At 56.1% G+C, this 23,208-nt stretch overlaps 1 protein-coding gene across 1 annotated transcript; it reads right to left on the reverse strand.

Moving 5' to 3' along the window:
- Positions 1-6,507: 6,507 nt before the first annotated feature.
- LOC136993812 (scavenger receptor cysteine-rich type 1 protein M130-like) lies at positions 6,508-12,719 on the reverse strand (the record flags this gene model as incomplete). Its single annotated transcript, XM_067308759.1, has 8 exons — positions 12,660-12,719; positions 11,159-11,450; positions 10,094-10,405; positions 8,792-9,109; positions 8,397-8,711; positions 7,658-7,972; positions 6,902-6,964; positions 6,508-6,818 (listed from the first exon to the last, which is right to left on the reverse strand). Coding segments are annotated over exons 1-8 (1,986 nt in total), but the record flags the coding sequence as incomplete, so codon positions are not given.
- Positions 12,720-23,208: the final 10,489 nt, after the last annotated feature.

Genomic DNA, 23,208 nt, shown 5'->3' on the forward strand with positions numbered 1-23,208 from the left:
TCTCAGGGCAGGGGCTGCCAGCAGGGAGGCTCCAGGTCCTGGGGACAGAGGTGGTATCTGAGCCCCAGCTCCCCCCAGAGGCCCCAGGGTCACCCCTGCCCTGCCCCACCGCCCTGGGGCTGTGCTGGTGACACCATGGGTGTCCCTGGCAGAGAGCAGTGCATGTGGGGCCAGAGCCAGGCTGAGCAGGGCCGTGTTCCCGGGAAGGGGCAGGAGGGCAGGGCAGACCCTGATCGGGGCCGGCACAGCCCAGCTCTCCTGCAGCCCAGCCGAAGGCTGGACGTGGCACCAAGCGCCAGCTGAGCCCTGCGCTCCCTGCGGCTGCGCAAGTTCCAGAGCCCAGGGCTCGTGCAGGGCCCCTGCCCAGCCCTGAGGGGAGAGTGGCTGGTCTGGGAGCAGCCAGGGGAGGGAGCAGGATCCGGCCCTTGCTCACACTGCGCTATGGTCCTGAGGTGTAAATCTCGGTCTTTGCCACAGCTCGGCGTGGGCAGAGCTGAAGGGCAGAAGAGGCTGGTTAGGGGCACCTGGCACAGGACGAGGTCCCTGCAGAGCGGGTGCTCCAGCATGGAGGTGTCTGCCGCAGAGCAAGAGCCCCTCTGTGCCCCAGTGTCCCCCTGCCCTGGCACATGCAGGGCTGCTGGGGCTGAGCCCTGAGGCCAGTGGGACAGAGATGTCTGAGAGCCCTTGCTGAGCAGTGCTGGTACTTTTCCCTCACGCCTACACTGCAGGTCCAGGCCCCTCCTGTGATCCCTTCCCAGCTCTGCACACACGGCCCAGCCATCCTGCAAGGTCCCCAGCAGCAGGGCTCTGTCCTGGAGAGGAGCCAAGACATCCCCAGCCCTGGGACATGCTGCTGCCCGTGGAGAGTCAGTACAGGGCCTGGGGCTGGAGGAGTTCCCAGCCCAACATGGGGAAATGCTGCCATGGGAGAGGGTGCTGGTGACAGCCGCTGGCTCCCTCCTCTCCTCGAGGGCAGGATCCTGCTGTTTGCAGCACTACCGAGCTGTGGCTGTTCCCAGCAGGGAGCCCAGCTTTGCCCTGCCCTGGCTGGGGGGATGGAGGGGGCTCACACAGCCCCACTGCCAGGCTGTGGCTTGGCTGCTGGGGCAGAGGAGAGCTGCCCCTCCTGGACCCCAGAGCTGAAACCCTCCTGCGAAGCAGAGCCAGCGCTGGGCAGCACTGGGGCTGGGGACGTTATCTTCTGCCTCCCCGAGAGAGGCACCAGACCCTGGGCAGAGACATCTGATTTTTGTCTCCCGGCCTGATGGTGCCCGTTGCAGGGGAGAGGCGAGCTGTGCTGGGGCAGCTGGGCAGGGAGAGCTGATGGCAGTTGCGTGGCCCCATGCTTTCCTGTGCCTGCCAAGGCTGAAATCAGTAAATGAGTGGAGGATGGGTGCATAAGTGGTGGGGTGGGGGATGATAAAAGGAAGGAAAGAGAGAAAATGCAAGGGAAAAAGTAAGGAACATAATTTCAGTGTAGGAAAGGAAAGTTAAAGCAGGAAAAAAATGCTACTATCAGAAACTGCAAGTTTAGTCACAGAATCCCAATTTTTTTACATATAGGTATAGATCATATAGATTCAGACACAGATGCATTTGGTGACTCCTCCCCATTCCAGGACATCTCTCCGAGTAGCTCAGGTGTCAGCTCAGTGCAGGAAAGGAAATGAGCCAGGGCAAAGGCGGAGTGTGTTTTTGTGCGCTTGGCCTTAGCCCCGCTGCCCATCAGTGTGTGGCATGGGGAACCCATCAGGAAGAGCCAGCAGGGTGCGGAGACCCCCCCCCCCCGGCTGGAGGAGGGAGGGCAGTTTGGGTGCCAGATGCTGCACAGCTGTTGAACCCTCCTCCCCACTCAGCTCCTGTGTGAGAAGTTTCTCACCTGTGGGCGCTGGGGCGCAGTTGGTTAAAACCCGGCCTAGGACCAGGGATCCTCTCTCAGCTCCCATCGGCACCTGCTTTAGGAGTGGACATGAAATCTTCTCTCCATGGAAATATGCCCTTGTGAGCATCCTCAGGGATGGGCCTGTCCCAAGGCCGGGGGCTGAACCGTGACTTTGGGCTGGAGCCTGCGTGTTGTGGTGGTCCCTTCTCCAGCCCACTGCCCTCTCCCTCTTCTGCCTCCCACCCTGCTGAAGGAAATGTCCTCTCCTGTCACTGACTGCTCCCGTCCCCTGCATCTGCACACAGATATTCCCCTGCACAGAGCCAAACTGGTGCCCCAGCTGAGGCGGCTCCTTCTTCTGCCTTTGCAGCCCATCAGCGGGAGGGCAGAGGGGTGGGGGTGGATGGGAGCAGGGGGGCATCCCAGGGCTTCCCTGAGCCCTGGTGCCTCATAGCCCCTGCCAGGAAGGAGCCAGCTCTGGGCTGTGCCAGGAGTGCTCGGGGGTCCGTGAGGGCCACGGGAGCCAGGAGCAGCCCCTGGAAACGGGAGACCCTTTGGAGCCAGAGGAGGGGAAATCCCAGCCCCTGGCACCCCAACAAGCTGCTCTGCACCATGTGCAGGGGCAGTGGGAAGCAGAGCTGCCTCTCAACCACTGTGGGGAGATGATCCCCAGGGAATGAGCCCCTCTGGGGCTGGCTGGGGTGTTCAGGGCTCTGCTGTCACCTCCAGGCTCTCTGCTGTGGGGCCACAGCCCAGGACCAACCCTGTCAGTGCCTCTCAGTGGTGGCATCCTTGCCTGGGACCAGGATGGTCCAGGCAGAGCCCCTGGGAAAAGAGCAAGCAGGGGCACTCCCAGGGTGAGGAGACTGGACCTCCCTGCCCAGAGGGGCATTACGGGACCCTGCAGAGAGACCCAGTTTGGCTGGAAGCTCTGCGTGTGGTTTGCAGGATGGAAATGTCTCTGCCAGCAGGAATATCCTCCAGCTGGACTGTTCACTATTCCCGCACTCCAGGGTCCACGGGCACTTGCAGGCACACAGCCTGTCTCAGAGCCTGCTGGTCCCGAGACGTGTCCCTTCCCCACTGCTGGTTCTTGGCGCTTCGCCCTCCCCGACACCTGGGGAGGGAAGCACCAGCTCTGGATCAAACTCCCAAATGGTTTTAATAAGAACAAATACCAATGCATGGTATAGAAGTAGATGAATAAAAATAGACAAAATGCCCAGCTCTTTCTGCTACCAGTGGGAGAAGGGAGACTGGTCTCTGGCACTCATGGCTCTCCCAGCTGCACAGACCTCTCTTCTGTCTCGGGTGCACCCAACCACATGGCAGGGGTGGGCTCTCCTGGCCCCGGGCTCAGGGACCTTTGGGCAACAGGGTCCAGTCTCTCAGCCTTGGTGTCCTCATGGGGATGTATCAGAGTTGCCTCTTCAGCATCATCATACCCTGTGCCTGCGGGGAGCAGGGATGGGGCATCTCTCTTGGCTCCTGGGGCCACATCACTTCCCCAGGAGTGCAGGCTCCACTCTGGAAGCAGCAAGGCCAGTGCATTGCAGTTGGCCCCATGCACGTGCCCCTCCTGGGCTGTAAATCCCCTTTCTCTCCCTCCTCTCACTGTCCCGAGATGTCCAGCCCCTTATCCCACCCCAGTTTCCACAGCAGGAAAACTCCTGGCACAGGTTCCCTCCCTGTCCCGGAAGGTCGGGCTATCAGTATGCAGTGACTCTCCGGGCACCGGGGAGAGCACCCCAGGAGCCGGCAGCACTGCACTTCACCCCTCACCTCTCTGTGACTCCCCAGGCCTGTTTCCCTCCTCTGCTTCCCTGGGCACTTCCCAGTCTCGCTGCCCAGGAACAACATCCTCCCCGGGGTCAGAGACTTCCCTGGCATCATCATAGCCATCTGCTGGGTCACCTCTGGGCAGGACAGGGACATCTGAAAGGAGAGGGGAGCTGGTGGCAATGAGAAGAGCCCTCCTGCAGAGTGGAGGAAGGAAGGACATGCAGGAATGAGGGGCTGAGACACTGGTGTTGGCAGGGCCACAGGAGACTCAGCATCCATCCCACCTCCCCCGGGGTTGTGGGAGCGTGCATACGGCAGCAGGGATCCCTCTCGCCCAGCCGCAGGGTCGGCAGTGCTGGGATCTGCACCGGAGCCGGCTACGGAGACTCCCTGTGTGCTCAGGGAGACGTCAGTGCCTCAGGGTGAGCTTGGGGCCTGCCGGAGGCAGGGACAGGTTGAGCCCGGGAAGTCCCCCTGTGACCCCGCAGGGCACAGGGCTGCAGACACCCAGCTCAGATGGGCACGTGCGACCCTCACATGCTCTGCATGGCTCTGGAGTCATTCCTGATGGTGATTCCTCCCCACCCTGATGGTGACACTCAGTGACAACACTGTTGGTCACACAGCTACAGGGAGGAGAGACCAACCCTTCCTCTGCCTCACCCTCCATTACCTGGTGCTGACCCAGGACCGTCCTCCTCCTCGCTGTCCCCAGGCTCGGGCTGCAGCTTGGTCAGGGACCCCTCCAAAGAGGAGCCTGGCGAGAGGAGCAGCAGGTGTTATTGGGGTGAGCCCTGCTGACCCTGCTCAGGGCCATTGCGGCTGGGGACGAGGACCCACACAGCAGGGACTGTGTGGGGAGGAGGGCTCGAGGCTCGTCCTGCTCCCATGGGACAAACCCCATCTCAAAGGGCCTTTCGGAGCTGCCCTGGGACAGCCCCTTCCCTCACCCACGAGGTACAACCCTGGAGAGGCAGCCCGGCAGGCAGGGAGGAGCTGTGCCCTGGGCTGGGATGGGCAGAGCTGGTGGGGAGGAAGCTCCTCACAGGGCTGCTCTCCCCACAGACCCCATGGCCCAGCGCTATGGGGACCACTGGCATGGGGGCTGCCAAGGTCCCATCCTGGGTCAGGGCTGGGGGAAAGGGCCCTGCGGACGTGCTCCCTCCAAAGCGGACCCACACCGACCTGAGCGACCGAACATCGCCTGCTTCTCCCATGTCAAGCTGTAGTCGATCTCCTGGTACACGGCCTCAGAGAAGGGCTCCAGAGACCTCCTGGAGCCTGGCGACAGAGGCAGGGTCGGCACAGGGACATGGAGACAGGAGACCAGACTCTGATGTGGTCACCCAGCCCTTCCCCCCAGACCAGACCAGCACTGACCCCACAGCCCAGCCCCACTGCTCTGTCCAGGCACCACTGCCACGTCCCCAGTGACAGCAACGTCCCTGTGGAGATGGTCTGGGACAACGTCACCCTCACCCTGTCCCTTCAGAGACAGCGCCATGCCCCTTTTGGCCCCGAGTCCAGTCCCTGGTCTGACCCTGGAGCAGCTCCCGCAGCTCCTCTCCCAGGGGAGCTCCCTGCTCTCTGCCAGATGGGTCCATAACACGGCCCTGCCCTGCCATGGGTGGGCAGGGCTGGACAGAGAGAACAGCCTGGGGACCGGACACCCGCACTGAGAGACCCCCTGCCCTGGGCTCCTCCTGGCATCGCTCCTGCCCCACAGCCTCCCCTCCAGCACTGCCCAGAGCACAGCCAGCTGCTGCTCCCATCTCCGCCAGCCCCTCGCTGCCGTTTCTCTCCTCACCCACCACCATCTCCTCCTGCATCTGAACTCTCTCCTCCCCTGGTTCCTGCTGTGCCACAGACAGACAGTGGAGGGGCAGGGAATAGGGCAGGAGGCAGCACCCCCACCCCAGCTCCATCTGTGCCCCTCACAGACACCCCACAGCACCCGCGGGGCTGCCAAGAGGCATCGCCCACCCTGGGACCGATGGGGAAGGACCCACCTCTGCGCTGAGTCCTGGCACTTCACACTTGCCCCACCAGGAGGGCCAGCAGCAGGCAGAGCAGGGCCCCCAGGATGATGCAGATGATGACAGGCACCGAGATTCTCCCGCTGTCCCTCGCACGGCCCTGGGTGAGATCTGCATGGGCAGGGACATGGATGAGGCAGCCCCTGGCCTGGGGGAGGTGGGGGTCCAGGGACACCCCAGTCCTGACCCCCCCACACACACATGGCAGCAGGGGGTGGAGGCACAGGGTTAGGTCACAGGGCAGTTCCCACCCTGCTGGGTGAATCACAACCCTCCCCAAAGCCACCTGCTCCTACCCCAGGGCCTCCTCTCTGGGGCTTCACACCCCAGCACAGAGCCCCTTCCCTCGGGCTGCAGGTCACAACCTGGCCCCAGAGTGATCAACCCCAGGGAGGAGGGGAGGTTACCTGATCGAGGAGGTGACATTGTTGTCCTCGGTGCAGCTGCAGAGCAGAGAGAGAGATAGAGGGGTGTGTGTGTGTGTGTGTGTGCACGCGCACGGACATCCCCTTAAAGTCCCATCTGAACTGTCCTTCTCTGGGTCCCCATGACAGGCCCAGGGTCCTCTGCTCTGGGCTATAGGGAGGACAGCACCGGCAGACCAGGGGATGCACTTACAGGGGTTGCAGGAGTCCCACGGGCAGAGGCCTGAGGACACCCAGCCCCACAACAGCTGCTCCCCACCTGACACCAGACACCTGACCTCCCCAGGGGCATCCTTGCTCTGAGGAGCTCAGGGGCCTTGTGAGGACACAGCTGGGGAAACATGTCCTGGAACAAGGGGACGAAGCACTGCTACTCACCGGAGCAATTCACAGCAGCATCTTCCTTGTGCTGGCAGGCACCGCTGTCCCCAGGCTGGGTGCAGCAGTCCCAGAGAGATCGCTCCGTCCCTCTGCACTCCACCCGCTCCAGCCAGATGGCACCTGTCCCCTTCCCAAATGCAGCCTCCCCCAGGGCAGACACCGCAGGGCCACAGCCCAGCTGCCTGCAGGCGACCTCGGCATCCTTCATGTCCCAGGAGTCATCGCACACTGTCCCCCAGGAGCCGCGGTGCCAAACCTCCACTCTGCCTGAGCACCCGTCCTCTCCTCCCACAGCACGAATCTTCTCCATCTCTGGAAAACGCAGAACCCCCCATGTCACTGGGGCAGCTGGGAGAGCCTGGCCAAGTGAGAAGGGCACATGGAGGAGCAGCTACCTGTGCAGTTCGTAGAGTTGGGACATTTGGCCACCGGGGCTGGAGTGGCTTCTGGTCGTCTCCCTGCAGAAGGAAATGCTGCGGTGAAATGGCTGCTTCATGGGAATCATGTGGACAGGAGCAGGACTGACCTGTGCTTGAACCTCCCAGTGCCTCCTTGCTCATGGACACAGCTGGATCCCTGGTAATTCAGGGTAGAACAGCACAGCACTGAAGGCTTACCCCTGGCTGCTCACCCCCAAAGGCTCCCTGGTTAGCAGAGGAGCAGAAGGATGTTCCCAGAGGGGAGGCTTCTCTGAGCTCTGCTGCCAGCAGCGCCCTGCACGCTGCCTGTTTCCTACATAACCCTCAGCCACCAGGACTGGTTTCACTCTCCCCCTTCCCATTCCCTCAGCAAAACACAGCCATGAGCAAGATGTTCTGCATGGACTTCCCAAGCTAAAAGGTGGTTGTCTGGGCCCTCTCTATGGGCAACAGAGAGCAACAGGAACCTCCAAGAGGTGTCCAAGGGGAGCTGGAGGAGACCCTGCCTGGAGGTGCCTCTGCCCCTCCTTGGGCTACGCAGGGAACTCAGGACAGCTATTGCTGATGGACACGTGTCACTCTGAGAGATGAAGTCTTGTTTGTGTCACTGACAGCACAGTGGTCTGAAATGGAACATAAAAGCCACTCCAAGCTCTTTCTCTGCATTGCACCTTGCTGAACAGGGAGCAGGACCTGCTGTGAGCCTTTGAGCCCAGGTGGCTCCAGCCTTACCACTGCAGGTGATGCGAGTCTCATCTTGTTGGTAATCACATGACTGCAGCTTCCAGGGAGCAGAGGGACACTGCCAAAAGGAGCTGTTCATCTTCCCACACTCAACACGGTCCAGCCATGTGGGGCCAGATACCCTGCCATACCGCAGGTCTGTTTCAGAGAACCCTTCATCTCCACAGCCCAGCTGTTTGCACACCAGGGACATGGTGTCAGGAGTCATCGAGCTGGAGCAAACACTCCCCCACGTCCCATTGTAGAAAACCTGCAGGCGCCCAGAGCAGCTGTCGCTGTTCTCCAGCCTCAGGGCCGTGAACTCTGGAAGGAAAGGCACAAAGTGCGGGGGAACAAGCTGGTCCTGGGGTGAGGAAAGAGAAACCTGAAGCATCCCTGAAAACCCCCCAGGTTATTCTATGGCATCCATGGGCAGGAAGGCTTACTGCAAGGAGCAGGAACTCTTCTGGGCACCCCAGGGCTCAGACAGGCAGAGGGCACTGCCAGCAAGTCACTGTTTCACCAAGGGAGCAGAGAGAAGTCCCCAACGTGCAGCACTACCCTCCCCTCTAAGCCCTGGGGATGTCTGTGCTCTCCCTATAACCCTGAACAGTCCAGTGAGGACTGTGCACGGATGTTCCCAGGATGGGGGCTCAGGGCAGCCAGGGACAGGCTCGGCCATGCCCTGCTCTCCCTGCATCCCTATCTTCCTGGGCACCAGGCTCCCACCACTGCTCCCCACACAGACCTGAGCAGACGACTCCTGCGTCCTCTTTGTGCCTGCAGTCGTGCTGCCCCCAGGCCTCGGCAGGGCAGTCCCAGAGAGCAGCTTCACCCCCGGAGCAGTTCACGTCGTCCAGCCAGATGTGCCCGGAGCCTTGCCCGTAACGAGCAGAGCCGGTCACCTCCACAGCCACCCCACAGCCCAGCTGGCGGCAAACAACGGTGGCGTCGGACAGGTCCCAGGAGTCGTCGCAGACGGTCCTCCAGGTGCCCTTGTAGTAGATTTCCACTCTCCCGGCACAGCGCCCTGTCCCGTTCACCAGCCGGACCCGCCGGCTCCCTGCAGCCGGGAGAAATCCCAGCTGTCAGGGGCTCCCGGCCCTGGGGAGCACAGTGTGTTGGGGACTGTCAGCGACTCACCTGAGCAAACCACTCCCACATCCTCCGCAATTCCTTCCGGCACTGCCTCAGGCAGGGAGGTGTTGCAGAGGGTCAGGCGAGTCTCCCTCCCTGCACACTGGACCCTTCTCAGCCCCACGGGGCCCGTCCCTCGCTCAGGCTTCGACAGGTTGTAGGCTCGCTCTGCCTCTCCGCACTGGAGCTGTCGGCACACCACGCTGGCATCGTTCCCATCCCACTGGTCATCCAGGACTCTGACCCACGTCCCATGCAGCAGCATCTCCACTCGCCCGTCACAGCGGCTCCCTCCGTCCACCAGCCGCAGGGATTCAGAGGATCCTGCTCGGAGACAGGCAAAATGCCCTGCACCCTCTGTGACACCAGGGACCCCTGCACCCTGCCATGTGTCTCCCATTTCTGATGCCCTGGGACACCCAGGGGCTCACCCATCTGTAGCCGGCTCACAGTGAGGAATTTGAGGATGGACGTTTTCCAAGTTTTTTTTTCCCTCCAGTCACTAAACCTTGCTGACTACAAATGTCATTTCTCAGGAAGGGACAGGGATAGGGAAGCATGGGAGGTGAAGGCAAATCCCAGAGCCACCAGACATGTCCTTAATGATGAATCTGGAGAGCTTCAGCAGGAGGAAGCAGTGGCCTGTGCAATGGCCTGGGTGACAGACAGGATGAGCACAAGCCTTGCTCCATCTCCACGCTGGGACTGGCCCCTGCTGAGACACCCAGGGGAGAACCCACACGTCTCTTCCCCTCCGCATCCCTATGGATCAGGGATGTGGAGCTTGTGTCCTGGGCAGGAAGCAGAGGGATGAGGGCCTTTCTTACAAAACAGGACGAGTTTGGGGTTCATACTGACAAGAAGCAAGGGCAAATCCCAGCCCCACTCTGCAGCTCGGCCTCAGGGATTGCTCCTGCTGGACGCGCCCACAGCAGCCCCTGCAGGCAGTGGGATCAGGGTCTGCAGGGCTCTCTGTGGTCTGGGATGGGGCTGTGTGCGGCAGGAGGGAGAGGAGGGTCCTTCACAGCTGCACTGAGTGGAGCTGTGTCCCACAGCCCCGTCTTGTGCCTGTGCTGCAGGAGGGCAGCAGAGGAGCCCAGGCCTGGCGGTGGTCTCCAGGGCCTGAACCAGCTGCCCTGGGGAGGCAGAGACCTGAGCCGGCAAAGCCCTTTGAACCCCTCCATGGGAAGCCAGTGTTTCTCCAGGAAGAACATTCAGCTTGTCATTGCCATGGGCTCCCCAGCTTTGGGTTGCCATGTCACACACAAGGGGCAAGTTTAGTTAATCTTCCATTTTCCCTGAACTCACCTGAGCAAAAAACACCAGCAACGTTGTCATGTGAGCATGGGGAGGCCCCCAGGGCAGTCACAGGGCACTGTACCAAATGGGATTCGGTCCCCTCGCAGTGGAAGGTGTCTCTCCAGACAGGGCCGGTTCCTCTCCCAAAATGCCCTCCTCCAGGAACAGATTCAGCAAATCCACAGTTGAGTTGATGACAGAGAATGTGGGCATCGGAGATGTCCCAGTGAGAGTCACAGAGGGTTCCCCAGGTCCCCAGCACCTGGATCTCCACCCGCCCTGAACACCTGCTGCCATTCACCAGCCTGAATCCTGTGTACTCTGGGGAAAGAGGAGGAAAAGTGAAGATGGCGTTAAGAAAATTTCCACTATACTCTAGTTCTGCAGAGAAAGAACATGCAAGGTCAGGGTGCCTTCCAAGCAGAACATCTTATCTGACCTTGCCTTAGCCCTGGTTTTTGTACAAAGTTGAAGATCTGCAAAGAAGCCACTTTAATCCAGCCAGCAGTACAAAAGTTGTTCAACGGTAACACCAGAAGAGGTGCAAATCAGCTAATGAATAATTATAGGATAGACCATATAAGGCTGGCACAGAACTACCTCGTACTGTAACATGGGAAGGGGATTGGTAGACCTAAGAATCGTGGATAGATCTGGTTGGTTATGTAAACTAAATTATTGAATATGTAACAACTTACTATCGCTTAAAAGTTGTAACAAAAAGCTGCTCGGGTCCCTTCTTGTGCTTCCAGCCAAGAGGCACCTTATTGCTAGCAATAAAACTTTAAAAACTTTGAAATCTGACTCCTGCTGCTCATTATCGGTGCCCGTGAATGAACAAATGAGAACAGATAATTTTAACAATGGCTTTGTGCTCTTGCACCCTCAGGTGTTGAAGGAGACGCCAAAGGGATAGCAGCCCTTTCTGCTCCTTCCAGGTCATTTTAAGATTACAGACAACAACTCCACCCCTCCTGCACTCACACCATGCTCAGCACGGTCACTTCCCTGCTCCCCTACCCCGCAGCGCACAGCTCACGGGAGGCATTTCACACCTCCTCCGTGAATGCTCACGTGTGCAGATGACACCAGCGTCGTTCGCGTCGGTGCAGGTCTGGTTGCTGAGGGACATCCTGGGGCAGGAGGAGAGGAGGGATTCATTCCCCACACACTGCAGCTCTTCGTCCCAGATGGCACCGACCCCCTCTCCAAAGTGAGCTGCCCCGGGGATGGACAGGACTGTGCCACACTGCAGCTCCCTGCAGATAACGTCAGCAGCTTTGAGACCAAAGTGTGAGTCACAGACTGTTCTCCACTGGTCTCCATCTCTGATCTCCACACGTCCTGAGCAGGGGCCATCCCCTCCAACCAGCTGGACAAATCCTGGAGAAAACACCAATGACAGGCAGTTCCCAGAGGCTTCCAGCAGTTACATACCTGCATCCCACATGATTTCCAAGGCAGCCACATCCAGAATGACCTGTGAACATCCCAGCAGGAGCAGTCTGTGGATGCTGATGACACAAAGCCTTCAGGGCCCCCTGCACCTCCTTTCACACCCACACCGCACTCCAGGGCTTGTGTCTATCCTGCACCCACAGCCACAGGCACTGCTCAGGGAAATGCTGCTGCCCCAGGAGCCCAGAGCTGCCCAGCACAGGCCCCCAGCACCACAGTGCCTGGACCAGGAAAACAGGCCCAGGCACTGCGGAGCTCAGAGCCAGGGGAATCGCCTCAGAGCAGCCCAAAATGCTCCCTGTTCCCGGGGGTGTCCTGGGGTGTTGGGGTGTCTGTGAGGGGAGACACGTCCCAGGCACAGAAATGGTGCAGCTGTAACCAGGTCGGTGTCTGGGCCAGCTGTCTCCTCCGACACGTGCCTGGGGAGAGGTGTCCCCAGGCAGGGCCACAGCGCGCTGCTGGGGCTGTGCACGTCATGGTCAGCGACTGGGCAGAGGAACAGGAGATCCACTTGCAGCCCTGGGCTGACACCGGTGCATGCTGCAAAAGCAGGCGCAGATGAGGGTCAGCAAGTGCTGGCAAAGCCCTGTGACACGGGGCAGCGTGGGGAGCTGAGGGCCGGCAGGAGCAGCTGGACAGCGGGTCAGTGCTGCCTGGACAGGCCACGTTCCCCGCGGGTCTGTGACAGCCCCAAGGACCCTGCAGGGCCTGTGCGTGCGGTGATGTGGGAGGGAGCAGCCAGGGGCCTCACAGCCGCCAGGCCCCGAGCTCGCGTGGGGCTGGTCCTCATGGGGCGGTCCTGGGCATGGAGTGCAAGGTGCTGCCCGTCACCTTGCTCCTCTGCCCCAGGCCCTGCTCTTCTCCTCTCTGAAAAGCCCCTTCGGTTCAGCCTGAGGGTGGGCTGAGCCCCCGCGACCCTGACGGGGTCTGTGCACCCGCGGTGGGCTCACCCGGGGCTTTCCCCAGGGACAGCAGCAGCAACAGTCCCAGCTTGGCAGCGAGAGCAGTCACGTCAGGGCCTGCTCCGGTACCCACGCATTTCTCCTTCAGGGCACAGCCCGGTTAGTCCCCGATCCCAGGCCCAGCCCCAAAGGTGAGGAACTGGCTGACTCCTTACCTGAACAAACCACTCCAGCGTCCACAGTATGATCACAGTAAGGTTTACTCCAGTCATCATGTTCGCACTCAGACAGGGCAGTCTCGGTGCCTTGACACTCAAGACTGCTCGGCCAAATCTGGCCAGATCCTGGCCCAAAATGTCCATACCGAGGAACTTTGAGAGCAGATCCACAGCCCAGCTGCTTACAAACTACAGCAGCATCTTTCATGTCCCAGCCAATATAACACACTGTCCCCCACTGGCCCTGGTGTTTCACCTCCACTCTCCCAGCACAGCGACTGTCTCCAGCCTCCAGCCTCACCTCCGCAGCACCTTCAAACACAGACATGGGGATGGTTAGGAGAGCGCTGAGGCTCCGCGCTGCGACTGTGCAGGGTCCCCTGCCTGGGGCCAAGCCCTCTCCTCTCTGGGATGTTGTGGGGCAGTATTGGGGTCCCTCCTCTCCCTGCAGGGTCCACTGGGCTGGGTTGGGGGATGCCCAGCTCCAGCCCTGCTGGGCCATTCCCACCCCAGAGCCCTTGGCACCTTCTTGCACCCCATCAGCACCCTGCACCCTCTCCATGCCCTCCTGGACACAGTGCCTGGCCCTTCACAGGGCACCCGCTCCTTCCCAGCCTGGTGCCCCATGAGCAGCCCCGAACTCCCAGGCCTCCCCACACTGCTGCTCCCTCCAGCACCCCAGCCCCCTCCCCACCCCTGCCCACCACACCGCAGGGCTGTCCATGTCCCCTTGGAGCACCGAGATGATCCTCACAAGCCCTCCCAAGTCACATCCCCTCCTTGCCCATGGGCATGAGCCCAGCCCCTGCCCTTGGCCAGGGCCCCTGCGAAGGACACCTCTCTGCTGGGCTGTGGACACAGGCACCCTGGTCTCCTTCTGTCTGCAGGGCACAAACTGCCCCTCCTTGGGCTGGGGTCACCCCAACCACAGGGCACTGAACACCACAGAAACCTCCCTGGGCACCCTGGGGGTTGGCTGTGTCCTGGGGATCGCTGAGCTCTGCAGTCACCAGCTGACCCACCGCCAGCTCCAGGGGCACAGCACTGGGGGAACAGGGGTCCTGAAACAGTGCCCAAGGACAAGGTGTCTATAAGTACAACCAGGCACCGACTGCCATAAGCACAGGAGCCCTGGAAGCACAAACACCCTTCTCCCACCCAGAGCAGCACAGGGTCGATGGACTTGAGCACCTTCTGACCCTTGTCTCACTGCTTTCTGGGATGAAACCCCTTTTCCAGAGGGATCCCCATGACCCCACTGGTGCCCATTGGCCCCAGAGCCATGTGATAAGGAAGCAGCACTTACCCCAGCAGAGCTGCACCCAGAGGAGCAGCCACAGCACCCGAGGGACAAGGAGTCCCTCTGCTTCCATCCGCAGCCTTCTGCCCTGACGGCACTGCCCTGATGCACCCCACTCCCTGACACAGCTCCTGAGGACTCGCACAGGACAACAAAGATGGGAGGCCAATATATATCTGCAGGTGCTGGCTCAGCTGCAGGAGGAGCCAATCGAAGCAGCAGGCACCTTTTTAGACATTATCAGGGCTTATCTCCCTTCTGACACAGCCCAGCCCTCCAATGAACTTCTCCAGCGCTCTTCATGACCATATATGAGGCACGGCTCCACTGCGGATGTCACGGTCGCTGCTCTGGGGCATCATCATGGGGCCCATCCCAGTGGGACAGGGCAGATCGTGGTGGGGAAATGGGTCTGTTGCCCCTTGTACCCCACTGTGGGGAGCTTTGCGCATGTCGTATGCTGTGTTTGCCCGAGTGCCCAAGGTGCAAGTGTCCAGCTGTCCCCGCACCATGGGAACCGCAGAGCTGGGATTGCCCCTGGGACGGGCTGTGTCAGGAAGGGAAGGAAACAGAAACAGCCCCTCACCCTGCTACAGCCCTGCTGTGCCGGGAGCAGCAGCGGTGAAAGGCCTCTTTGCCATGGTCAGAGCCCCATCCCGTGAGTGCGGGCTCGTCGATCCCTTCCTGGACAGCCCTGCGGTGGGTGCCCTGGTCAGGAGCAGGGAGCTGGGCCATTTCACTCCTCTGACAGCACACAGGGCAGCCCAGGCGTTCAGACCCCCCCCGACTCTCAGGCTGTTCACCCCACAGCCCGTTATTCCCTCGCAGGGGCTGATCGGGAGATGAAAGCCTCGCCTGCAGGTGCACAAACCACAGCCCACGTGACCTCGGCAGCCTGCGCCGCGCTCTCCCTGCAGCAGCGCCCGAGCCAGGAAGATGGTGGTTTCTCTCTGGGCTTGCTTCCCCAAGCACTGTCACTGCATGGAGCCGCTGTGCCAGCTCCAGTCCCAAACCTGCTCCCAGGGATGGGGCTGCAGGGGCTGCTCCTGCTGCCTTTGCAGACACGGCTGCTGGGCACAGCTCCTAGGGGGGGGATTTTTCCTCGCAGGTGACCAAACCACTCCTGGGGCCCTGCACTCAAGGCTGGGCAGGGGGATGGGTGTCCCCTGTGCAGCAGGGTCTCAGTGCTCACAGCTCACAGCGCTACCACAGCCCAGGGCCATCGGCACTTGGCACCTCGCCATCTCTCTGTAACTCCCGTCCATCGCACACCGTCATTTATGCAAAACAGCACACACATTTCACTGCAGTTTCTCATTAGTGATGCTGCATCTCACACCACCCCACCATGCTGCTATTGCACACCTTCATGCATTTCAGTGCCATTAGACTTTCACGTATGGTCATGTATTTTACTTTTCCACTTACTCAGTGGTTTTCTATTCAGAAATGCTGGGGCATTGTATTAGGCTCTTTGAATATCATTGTGCCTTTCTTTTCTCACATTACTGCATTATGTTCCCCTTCCATGGGATGCTTCAGGAGCACTTTGCATTTAACTTATTCACCTTCCCTTCCCTTCCCAACAGGCACATGGCTTGGATACTGATTGTGAGGTCACCGCTGCCGGAGTGCCTGATAGGCCAGCAGCAGGCACATGGGTGGGACATGTGCTTTTGAGGTCATTCCTGCTGCAGTAACTGATAGGCCAGCAGCAGGCACAGGGCTTGAATGTCGACTGTCAGGTCAGTGCTCCCTGAATAGCTCATAGGCCAGCGGCAGACACAGCGCTTGGATGTTGATTGTGAGGTCACTTCTCCCGGAGCCCCTGATAGGCCAGCAGCAGGCACATAGCTTTGATGCTGATTGTGAGGTCACTGCAGCTTGAATGCCTGATAGGCCAGCAGCAGGCACTTGGCTTGCATGCTGATTGTGAGGTCACTACTGACCGAGTCCCTCATAGGCAAGGAGCAAGCACATGGCTTGGTTGTTGACTGTGACATCACTTCTTCCTGAGTACCTGATTGGCCGGTAGAAGGCACATGGCTTGGATCTGGATTCTGAGGTCACTGCTGCCTTAGCATGGTGCATCAGGGACACAGAGGGGACACGACTAGACATGGCAGCAGGCAGAGCTCCCCAAGGGCCTGAAAACACAGCAAGGCCAACTCTCCATCCCTGGAAGTTGCTTTTATTCCACCAAAGGCTTTGAAAATGGACTTTCTGGGAACATCCATGTTCAGCCTTGCTCATGTTCACTTCCCACCTCAAAGAAGCAGATGAAGTGGTCCCAAGGGGCTTCACCTGGTCAAATCTGTCCTCTCTCTTGTGCCTAATATGCTGCCAAAAAGAGGCCTCTGTGGACATTTTTCTCATGCCTTTCTTTGGGGCTCACATTACCGCTGTTATCTCCAAGAGCGTTTGCACCCAGTCTCCAATCAGCACATACTTGGACAGAGAATCGGAGACCACTAACATGTTACAGTCCCGAAGATGATATTAAAGCAGGTGTACACATGAAGAACAGAGACCCAGTACGGACCTTGCAGGAAAATCTCACAAGCTCCCTGCTGTTGGACAGGGGGAGTTTCTACAGCACACAGACCCTGGAAATCAGAGATTACCAATGCTGCAGGCCTATAGGCTGCTGGGACAGCAGTGACCTCAAAGTCAGTTCCTAGCCATGTGCTTGTCGCTGGCCTAGCAGGGACTCAGAAAGACATGACCTCACTGTCACCTTCACAGCCATGTCTCTGTCACTGGCCTAGAAGCCTCTGAGACAGAAATTACGTCACTATAACTTCCCCAGCCATGAACCAAATGCTGCCCTATCAACTGCTCAGGTAGAAATGACCTCACAGTCACCTTTCCAGACACATCTCTCCTGCTGTCCAATCAGTTCATCACTCACAAGTGACCTCACAAGCAACAGCCAAGCCTTCTTCCTCCAGATGGCCTATCAGGTACTCAGGCAGAAGTGACCTCATCATCAATAGCCGAGCCATGTGCCTCCTGCTAGCCCGTCAGCTACTTACAAAGACTTGATTTGACAATGGTGACTTTCTGGCATAGCTCTCTCAAACAGTGGTGACCTCACTACCCACACCCCGGCCACAGGGCTCTTGCCACCTGCAGCTCTCCCTGCTCTCCACCAAGGCTGAGACAGCCCCTGAACAGCCTCCCTGAATCACCTTGTGGCTTCGCAACGCTCATGTCACTGAAATCAGGAGTAAAACTCCTTAACACCAATGTACTATTAAGAAGCAGGCATTCTCTTTATTACAGCACCGGATGCACGGGGGATCGCTCCACCCAACATGCATGCCCTATGTTGCATTAGCCAAAGCTTATATTGCTGTTACATACATATGCATTAAATTTCCCAGAATGATTATACATATTCATTCTATTTCCTGGAACTAATTATCATACTTACATAGTCATTATGCATGTGGTCTGAGTCTCCGGGGGGGTCTTCTATGGGGGTCTCTGGTGGTCCCTGGTGCTTGCTGAAGAGGTGCCTTTTCCATGAACTCTGAGCTCCTTTTCCATATATGGTCTCGGCTTGGCTCATTTCTTTGCTTGAGAAAGCTGTCTTGTTCCTAACCTTGGTTTCAACTGGTTTCTGCTGGTTTAGCTGTGCTCTTCTAGGATGTATCAGTTACAGTTGCGAGAATTGTGTCTTTGGGTGCATTCTTGTCTGAAGCTCCTGGTAACAGTTCCCCCCATTTTTCTCCCCCTTTTGAGACTCCTTGTCTGAGGCTCCTGGTAACACTCATAGTGAGCAAAACACCCGTTATGTACCAGTTACTACACCAAAAAAGGATTAACTTCTGCCCAGGTATTACCTACACCTAGTCTATGACACTTAGGAATTAGGGAACAGCCTGTAAGGAATTCCTGGCAACATTTTCTAACAGGAGCATTGTATGGGAACAGTGATCTTGCAACTGAAGACAGCAGGGCCTCACGTCCCAGGCAGAGGGAGAAGCCATCCCACAACTCAGAAGTCTGGTTCCTTCCCCAATGCTGAACAAACCCAGCAAATCCTCCACACATCAAGGACAACCAGCATTCTCCTATTTCATGGTTTCACCTTCTGGAGCTCCCTGAGGAAAGCAGCCCTGTCGCCAGCACCGCTGCCCCCGCCCTGGCGGGAGGGCACCCACCGCCATTTGAATGCACCCGCAGCCCCCACCAAACCCACTCGCACCCGCTCTCCCTCCCGCTCACTTCTCTCCTTTCCTCCCTCTCCTCTTCCCCTTCGGCTCCCTGGGGACCTGCCATGGTTCAGGGCACAGCCTCCCTCTCCCCGGCGGCTGCTGCAGAGCAGCGCAGCGCCCTGCTCCAGGTGCAGGCCTGGCTGCAGAGGAAGCTGCCCTGCCGGCTGCCGGCGCAGGGAGCTGCCTCGCTCCTGACGTGCTGCCTGAGGGGGCTGTTTGCGCCCTGCCCTGAGCGACCGGCCCTGCGGGGCCACGGGGCGTCACTGCTGCACTGCTCTGCCCTGCTCTCAGCGCTGCCCTGCTCTCCTGCTCCTCCGCTCTCCTCTCCCCTCTCCTCTCCCCCTTCCCTTTTGCTTTGCTCTTTCACGCCTTTTCCTCCCTCTCCCCCTCGCTCCCTCTTTCTCTCCTCTCTCTCCTCTCCCCCAGGTCAGGCCCCACCCCTTCCTCCCCTTCCTGAGGGCCCTGCATGCTGAACTCTGATTGGCTGACAGAGCTGTCAGTCTGAGGGATCCCCTCCCTCCTCCTCTTGCCAGCCAACAGGAGGGCTGCACTGGGGGGCCACGTGACCCAGCAGCGACCCCTCCCCCCCCGGGCGGGACTGCGCCATCTTAGTGGTGGCTGTGGTGTGAGGCTCCTTCAGCGCTGATGAGCTGCTGTTCCGGGCTGACGCACGTTGAAACACGGTTCGTGCACGGGGTGAGTCAGGACATGGAGGAAGAGGGGGCCGCAGCCCACCTGAAGGAGTCCTGGCGTTTCTGCAGCTCTGCCTGCGGCCTCCTTCCCGACGTGGCCTTTGCGCAGCCCAGGCTGGCGTTGTCTCCTCGAGGATTTGCAGCGTGTCCGAGCCGTGGGGTGGCCTGTGTGACGGGTGCAACCGTGGAAGAAACGCCCGCAGTTTGCACCACAGTTAAGAATAAAGAGTCGCTGTATCTGGGGAAGGCTGTGAGCTGTGAATGACTTACTGCTACCATGCAGAGCAGTTGAAGTACTGTTAAAAGCTACCATAATTTCTTTCTAACATCTGACTCTGATCTTTAGAATTTCTGTTTTTCTCCTACAAAAGTGGATTTCTCACTGTATTCAGCAGGAGGGAGAATGAACCTAAGTGCAGAGTGTGATTGCAAATTCTCCAGCACTTGTTCTTAAATCTCTGTCAAAGGGGAACATTTGAACTATTATTTATTTATTTATTTTAGGTTTCAGGAACCTGGCTAAATGTCAGTTGAATCTATCATTATGTGCATTCTATATTAAGATTCCCTACTGCTTATATTTAATTTTTCAAACCTTTTTTCACACTTGCTTTTCTTTGCTCTTACAAGTGCAGCTCTGTATCGGTCCTGCAGAAGCAGTACTGCAAACCAGCACATGACATGAAGGTGATGAAAGATCTTGGTTATTCAGTGATGCAGAAAAATCTAAATATTCATTTATCTTTCTTTTTTTGTGTAAGTAATATATTTCACACAGTGAAATAATACTTCTAATTTAGCTGAAGTAACTTCTTCCACAGAGTACCACAGTCTGAGAAAACTTTTATTTTTCCTCTTTAATTATAACTTACATATTGATAGGTATGACCATACTAGAGGCATCCTCTGAGCAGGGAGGACATATCTTCTTCCTCAGAAAATGTGAAATAGTGGTCAGAAGTTGTATACATCTTATGTGGCATTCTCTGAATTGCCTTTTTGTGATTTTTTTGTATGGACACTCTGTTTACAAACTGCTGTTTCAGGACTTGCTTTTTCACTATTAAAACCTACCAAAAATAATGGCTGTGGTTGAAATATGCAAGAAGACTGTGTGATGCCTTCCATTGCTTAGGCACAACTAAGCTGTTAAAATGTTGTGCTTTTAGTCCTCAGTTACTAAATCTTGTTGTTCCTCATGCACAAAGGAATGATGTTTGCTTGGGCAGTGCGGTTAGCCTACAGGCTAAAAAGGTGCTGTACAGCTTCCTGTGCTTGTCCCAGTGACTGAGGTTTGGATTGCCGTTTGCCTGTTTTTCCTTGACATCTCATCACCTCTCAGAGAATCTCCTGGGTCTTGTAGTTGAGTCGCCTGTTAGAGTGAAATGTGTCCTAGGATCATTTTCATAAATGGACTTAAGCTCCCTTGTGACCTGCTCCCTTCATGGAGAGCCACTTCCAGAATTTCCTTTTCACAGATCTGAAGCCTCCTCAAATCCAGGCTGCATTTAGTGATGGCAACTCTATGTGTAGTTGTTCCTGTGCCAGCATTACCTGTGAGTGTAACTGGTTCTCTGTCCCTAGAGCAACTTCTGTTATTTCTACCAGCCATGTTTCCTCTGTCTTTGTTTTGCTCCATTAAATTAAATTCTCTCTGCTGGGTGCTTCCTGTGGGTACTACTGCCCTGTTCTTTGAGAACTCTAGGATAAAAAGCAAAGATAGATTCATATACTTCAGGAATCTCTGTGGATGTTGTGCTTTTTGATCTGCTATACACTTTTTTTTTTTTTTAAACGTGTCCTGGGCCATGAATCAACATGTTAACAGAGAAGCAAAGTAGGCCATGTACTAAACTTAAAAGTACTGGTTTTCTTCTTGTATTAAAATATGCATCCATTTTCTCATCTCTATTAGACTGACAGATATAGGCCTAAAATAGAATGTGACTCATGTGAAAATAGGTAAAACTAGATGGTTGGATTCCAGTGATCCTTCCTTGCTTTCTGCATCATAGAACTGCATGCTAATCTTTTGTGTACATGCAGAGCCTTGATAAAGCTACTGTGTAGGCACCAAGTGTGCGCATGTCAGATTTTCTGCATGTTTGTGACTGATCCTTCTTGTTTCTTGTGATTAGGAAAACTTGGATATGTACCCCCAAGGAGGGAAGAATCAGAAAGAAACTTAAAGAAGGAACTGGATGGCAACTCAGGTTAGTTCTGACTTTCAGTTTTCTTTACTGCATTCTGGCCAAAAGTCTCCTCTGAAACAACTGAAAGAAGCGGAACCACTGGCCATTTTTTATCTATTCACATTTCTGTATAGCCTTAGAGCTTACAAGCCATAGTCAGGGACTCCAGGGCCCTGCTAGTAAGCTCAGGGCAGAGAAGTCAGCAAACAAAACCAGTCCTTTTCCCAAATGCTTATAACCGAGCACAAGAGAAGGCAAGAGATGGCTGTTGAGAGGTGGGAATACAAGGAAATGCACAGTGCTACTCTGAATGATGAGCACTGCTCTCACTGCAGCAGTAACCTGACAGTTTTCATGGGTTTTGAGCAGCCCAGCAAGAATTTTCAGGAGGTAAGGAAGACTGCCAGGTGCATATGAAAACATTCTCCCAAGTGCATATGAAAACCTTCTCCCAAGTGTGAAGGTGGCAGGTGAGAAGAGAACATGCTTCTGCATTTTTGTATTGAGGGGTTAATCAGTGAGAGGTGCTGTCAGGGCCAGCTCAGACTTCAGAGCTGTTTTCTGGGCAGCCAGTGGGAAATAATGTAGGAATTAAGGTAATTCGTGAAAGGCCTTAGCAACTCTGTTTGCTGTGAGAGAAGAAATTTGAAGGGTTTCAGGAGCATGCGTTTTGTGATGAAGGGAATAAGTTCAGAAGATGATCTTTAGAGCAACTTTCTGAATGGATGTGAGGGGGGCAAGGCTGTATCTCAGGACAGAAGAGGATGTTGCAATGGCTGAGCTGATCATGCCTTGAGGAAGAGATGAATTATTGCAATATGTCATGAAGGCAGTACCTTGCCCATGTTCCACAGCCTGTGCAAGACTTGAACGAGAGGAATAAAAACCTATAAAAAGGTTCAAGCCAAAACTTGTATGCATCATAATTATCATCCTGTATGCATCGTAATTAATTGAAGCGCTCTCAGGAGCTCCCTTCTTGACCGGTCCTGCTGTTTGGTAACATCTGAGAACACGAAGTTCAGGGGAAATCAGGGGCAATAGATTCACAAATATGGTTACTTTGCAAGGCTTTACAGTTACTTTGCAAGGCTCTGGCATCTTGCATATGCCAAAGTCAAGCTGCATATAAGTACCATGTACTTTTCTAGTTACTCACATGCCAATGCTAGTTTCTTCTTGGATTATTTCTCTGTGGAAGTGCTCTTAACCAAGAAAAATTCCCCAAAGAATTGTTAATGGCCATTGTGGTGAGAAAGGTTGTTTTGGATGCTGTAAGCACTTATAGCTTGGAGAAAGTATCTATTGTTTGATATGAACACTTTGGCAACCTTTAGAGCAGTCAGTTTAGGAAAGAAGAGGGGGCATCAGTTTTAGAAGGCTGATTATTAAATAAATGCAAGGTGCTTATCTTTTACAGAGTGGATACGTAATGCTCAGTGAAACTGGATGCTTTGTATGTCAGAATGATCAGAGAAAATGAGCAAATTGTAGCTGAATTTTGGTTGTGAACTAGTTACACATTTTACCTTCCCGACAAAGATGGAATTTTGCTCTCACAAGAACATGTAATGCAGTTTAAAATCAGATGCAGGAGGAATACATATAATGGGCTGGAAACTTCATAGATCTCACAGTACCTTCTGGGATAGACTGCACTTGATTTTTGATGAGACTTAGTGTGACCTAATCTTGTTTTTGCTATTGCCTTTGAAATGCTTGCAGATGGAAACATGCAGTCTACAGCAGCGATTCCCCATCCTCCGCTGATGATGATGAGCAACATTTTGCCCAGGAATCTACTGAAGAGGAGGAGCAGCTGCCTGACTGTGAAGTGTTCTCCTCCCTGCTCCTGTATAGAGTCTAAAGGGTGGCAATACTTAATCCATTGGCATAATATGTAAGTTGTTGGCACTGGTGGCTCTTAAGTGAGCTCTCTACCATTGGACTTCTACAATTGATTCTTTAAGAGCAATTGGATTTCTTTGGAGAGGTTAGGCATAAACTCCAAATATTTTAATGTAAAATTCTACTACCCCTGTGCTTTACAGTAGGCTATTCAGAAGGAAAACCCCCATAACAGAAAATATATATGTAGAGGCAAGGATGGGGTTTCTTTGCCTTCCTTTAACCTAGGAC

Source organism: Apteryx mantelli, chromosome 20 (assembly GCF_036417845.1).
Source record: "Apteryx mantelli isolate bAptMan1 chromosome 20, bAptMan1.hap1, whole genome shotgun sequence".
Taxonomy (NCBI): domain Eukaryota; kingdom Metazoa; phylum Chordata; class Aves; order Apterygiformes; family Apterygidae; genus Apteryx; species Apteryx mantelli.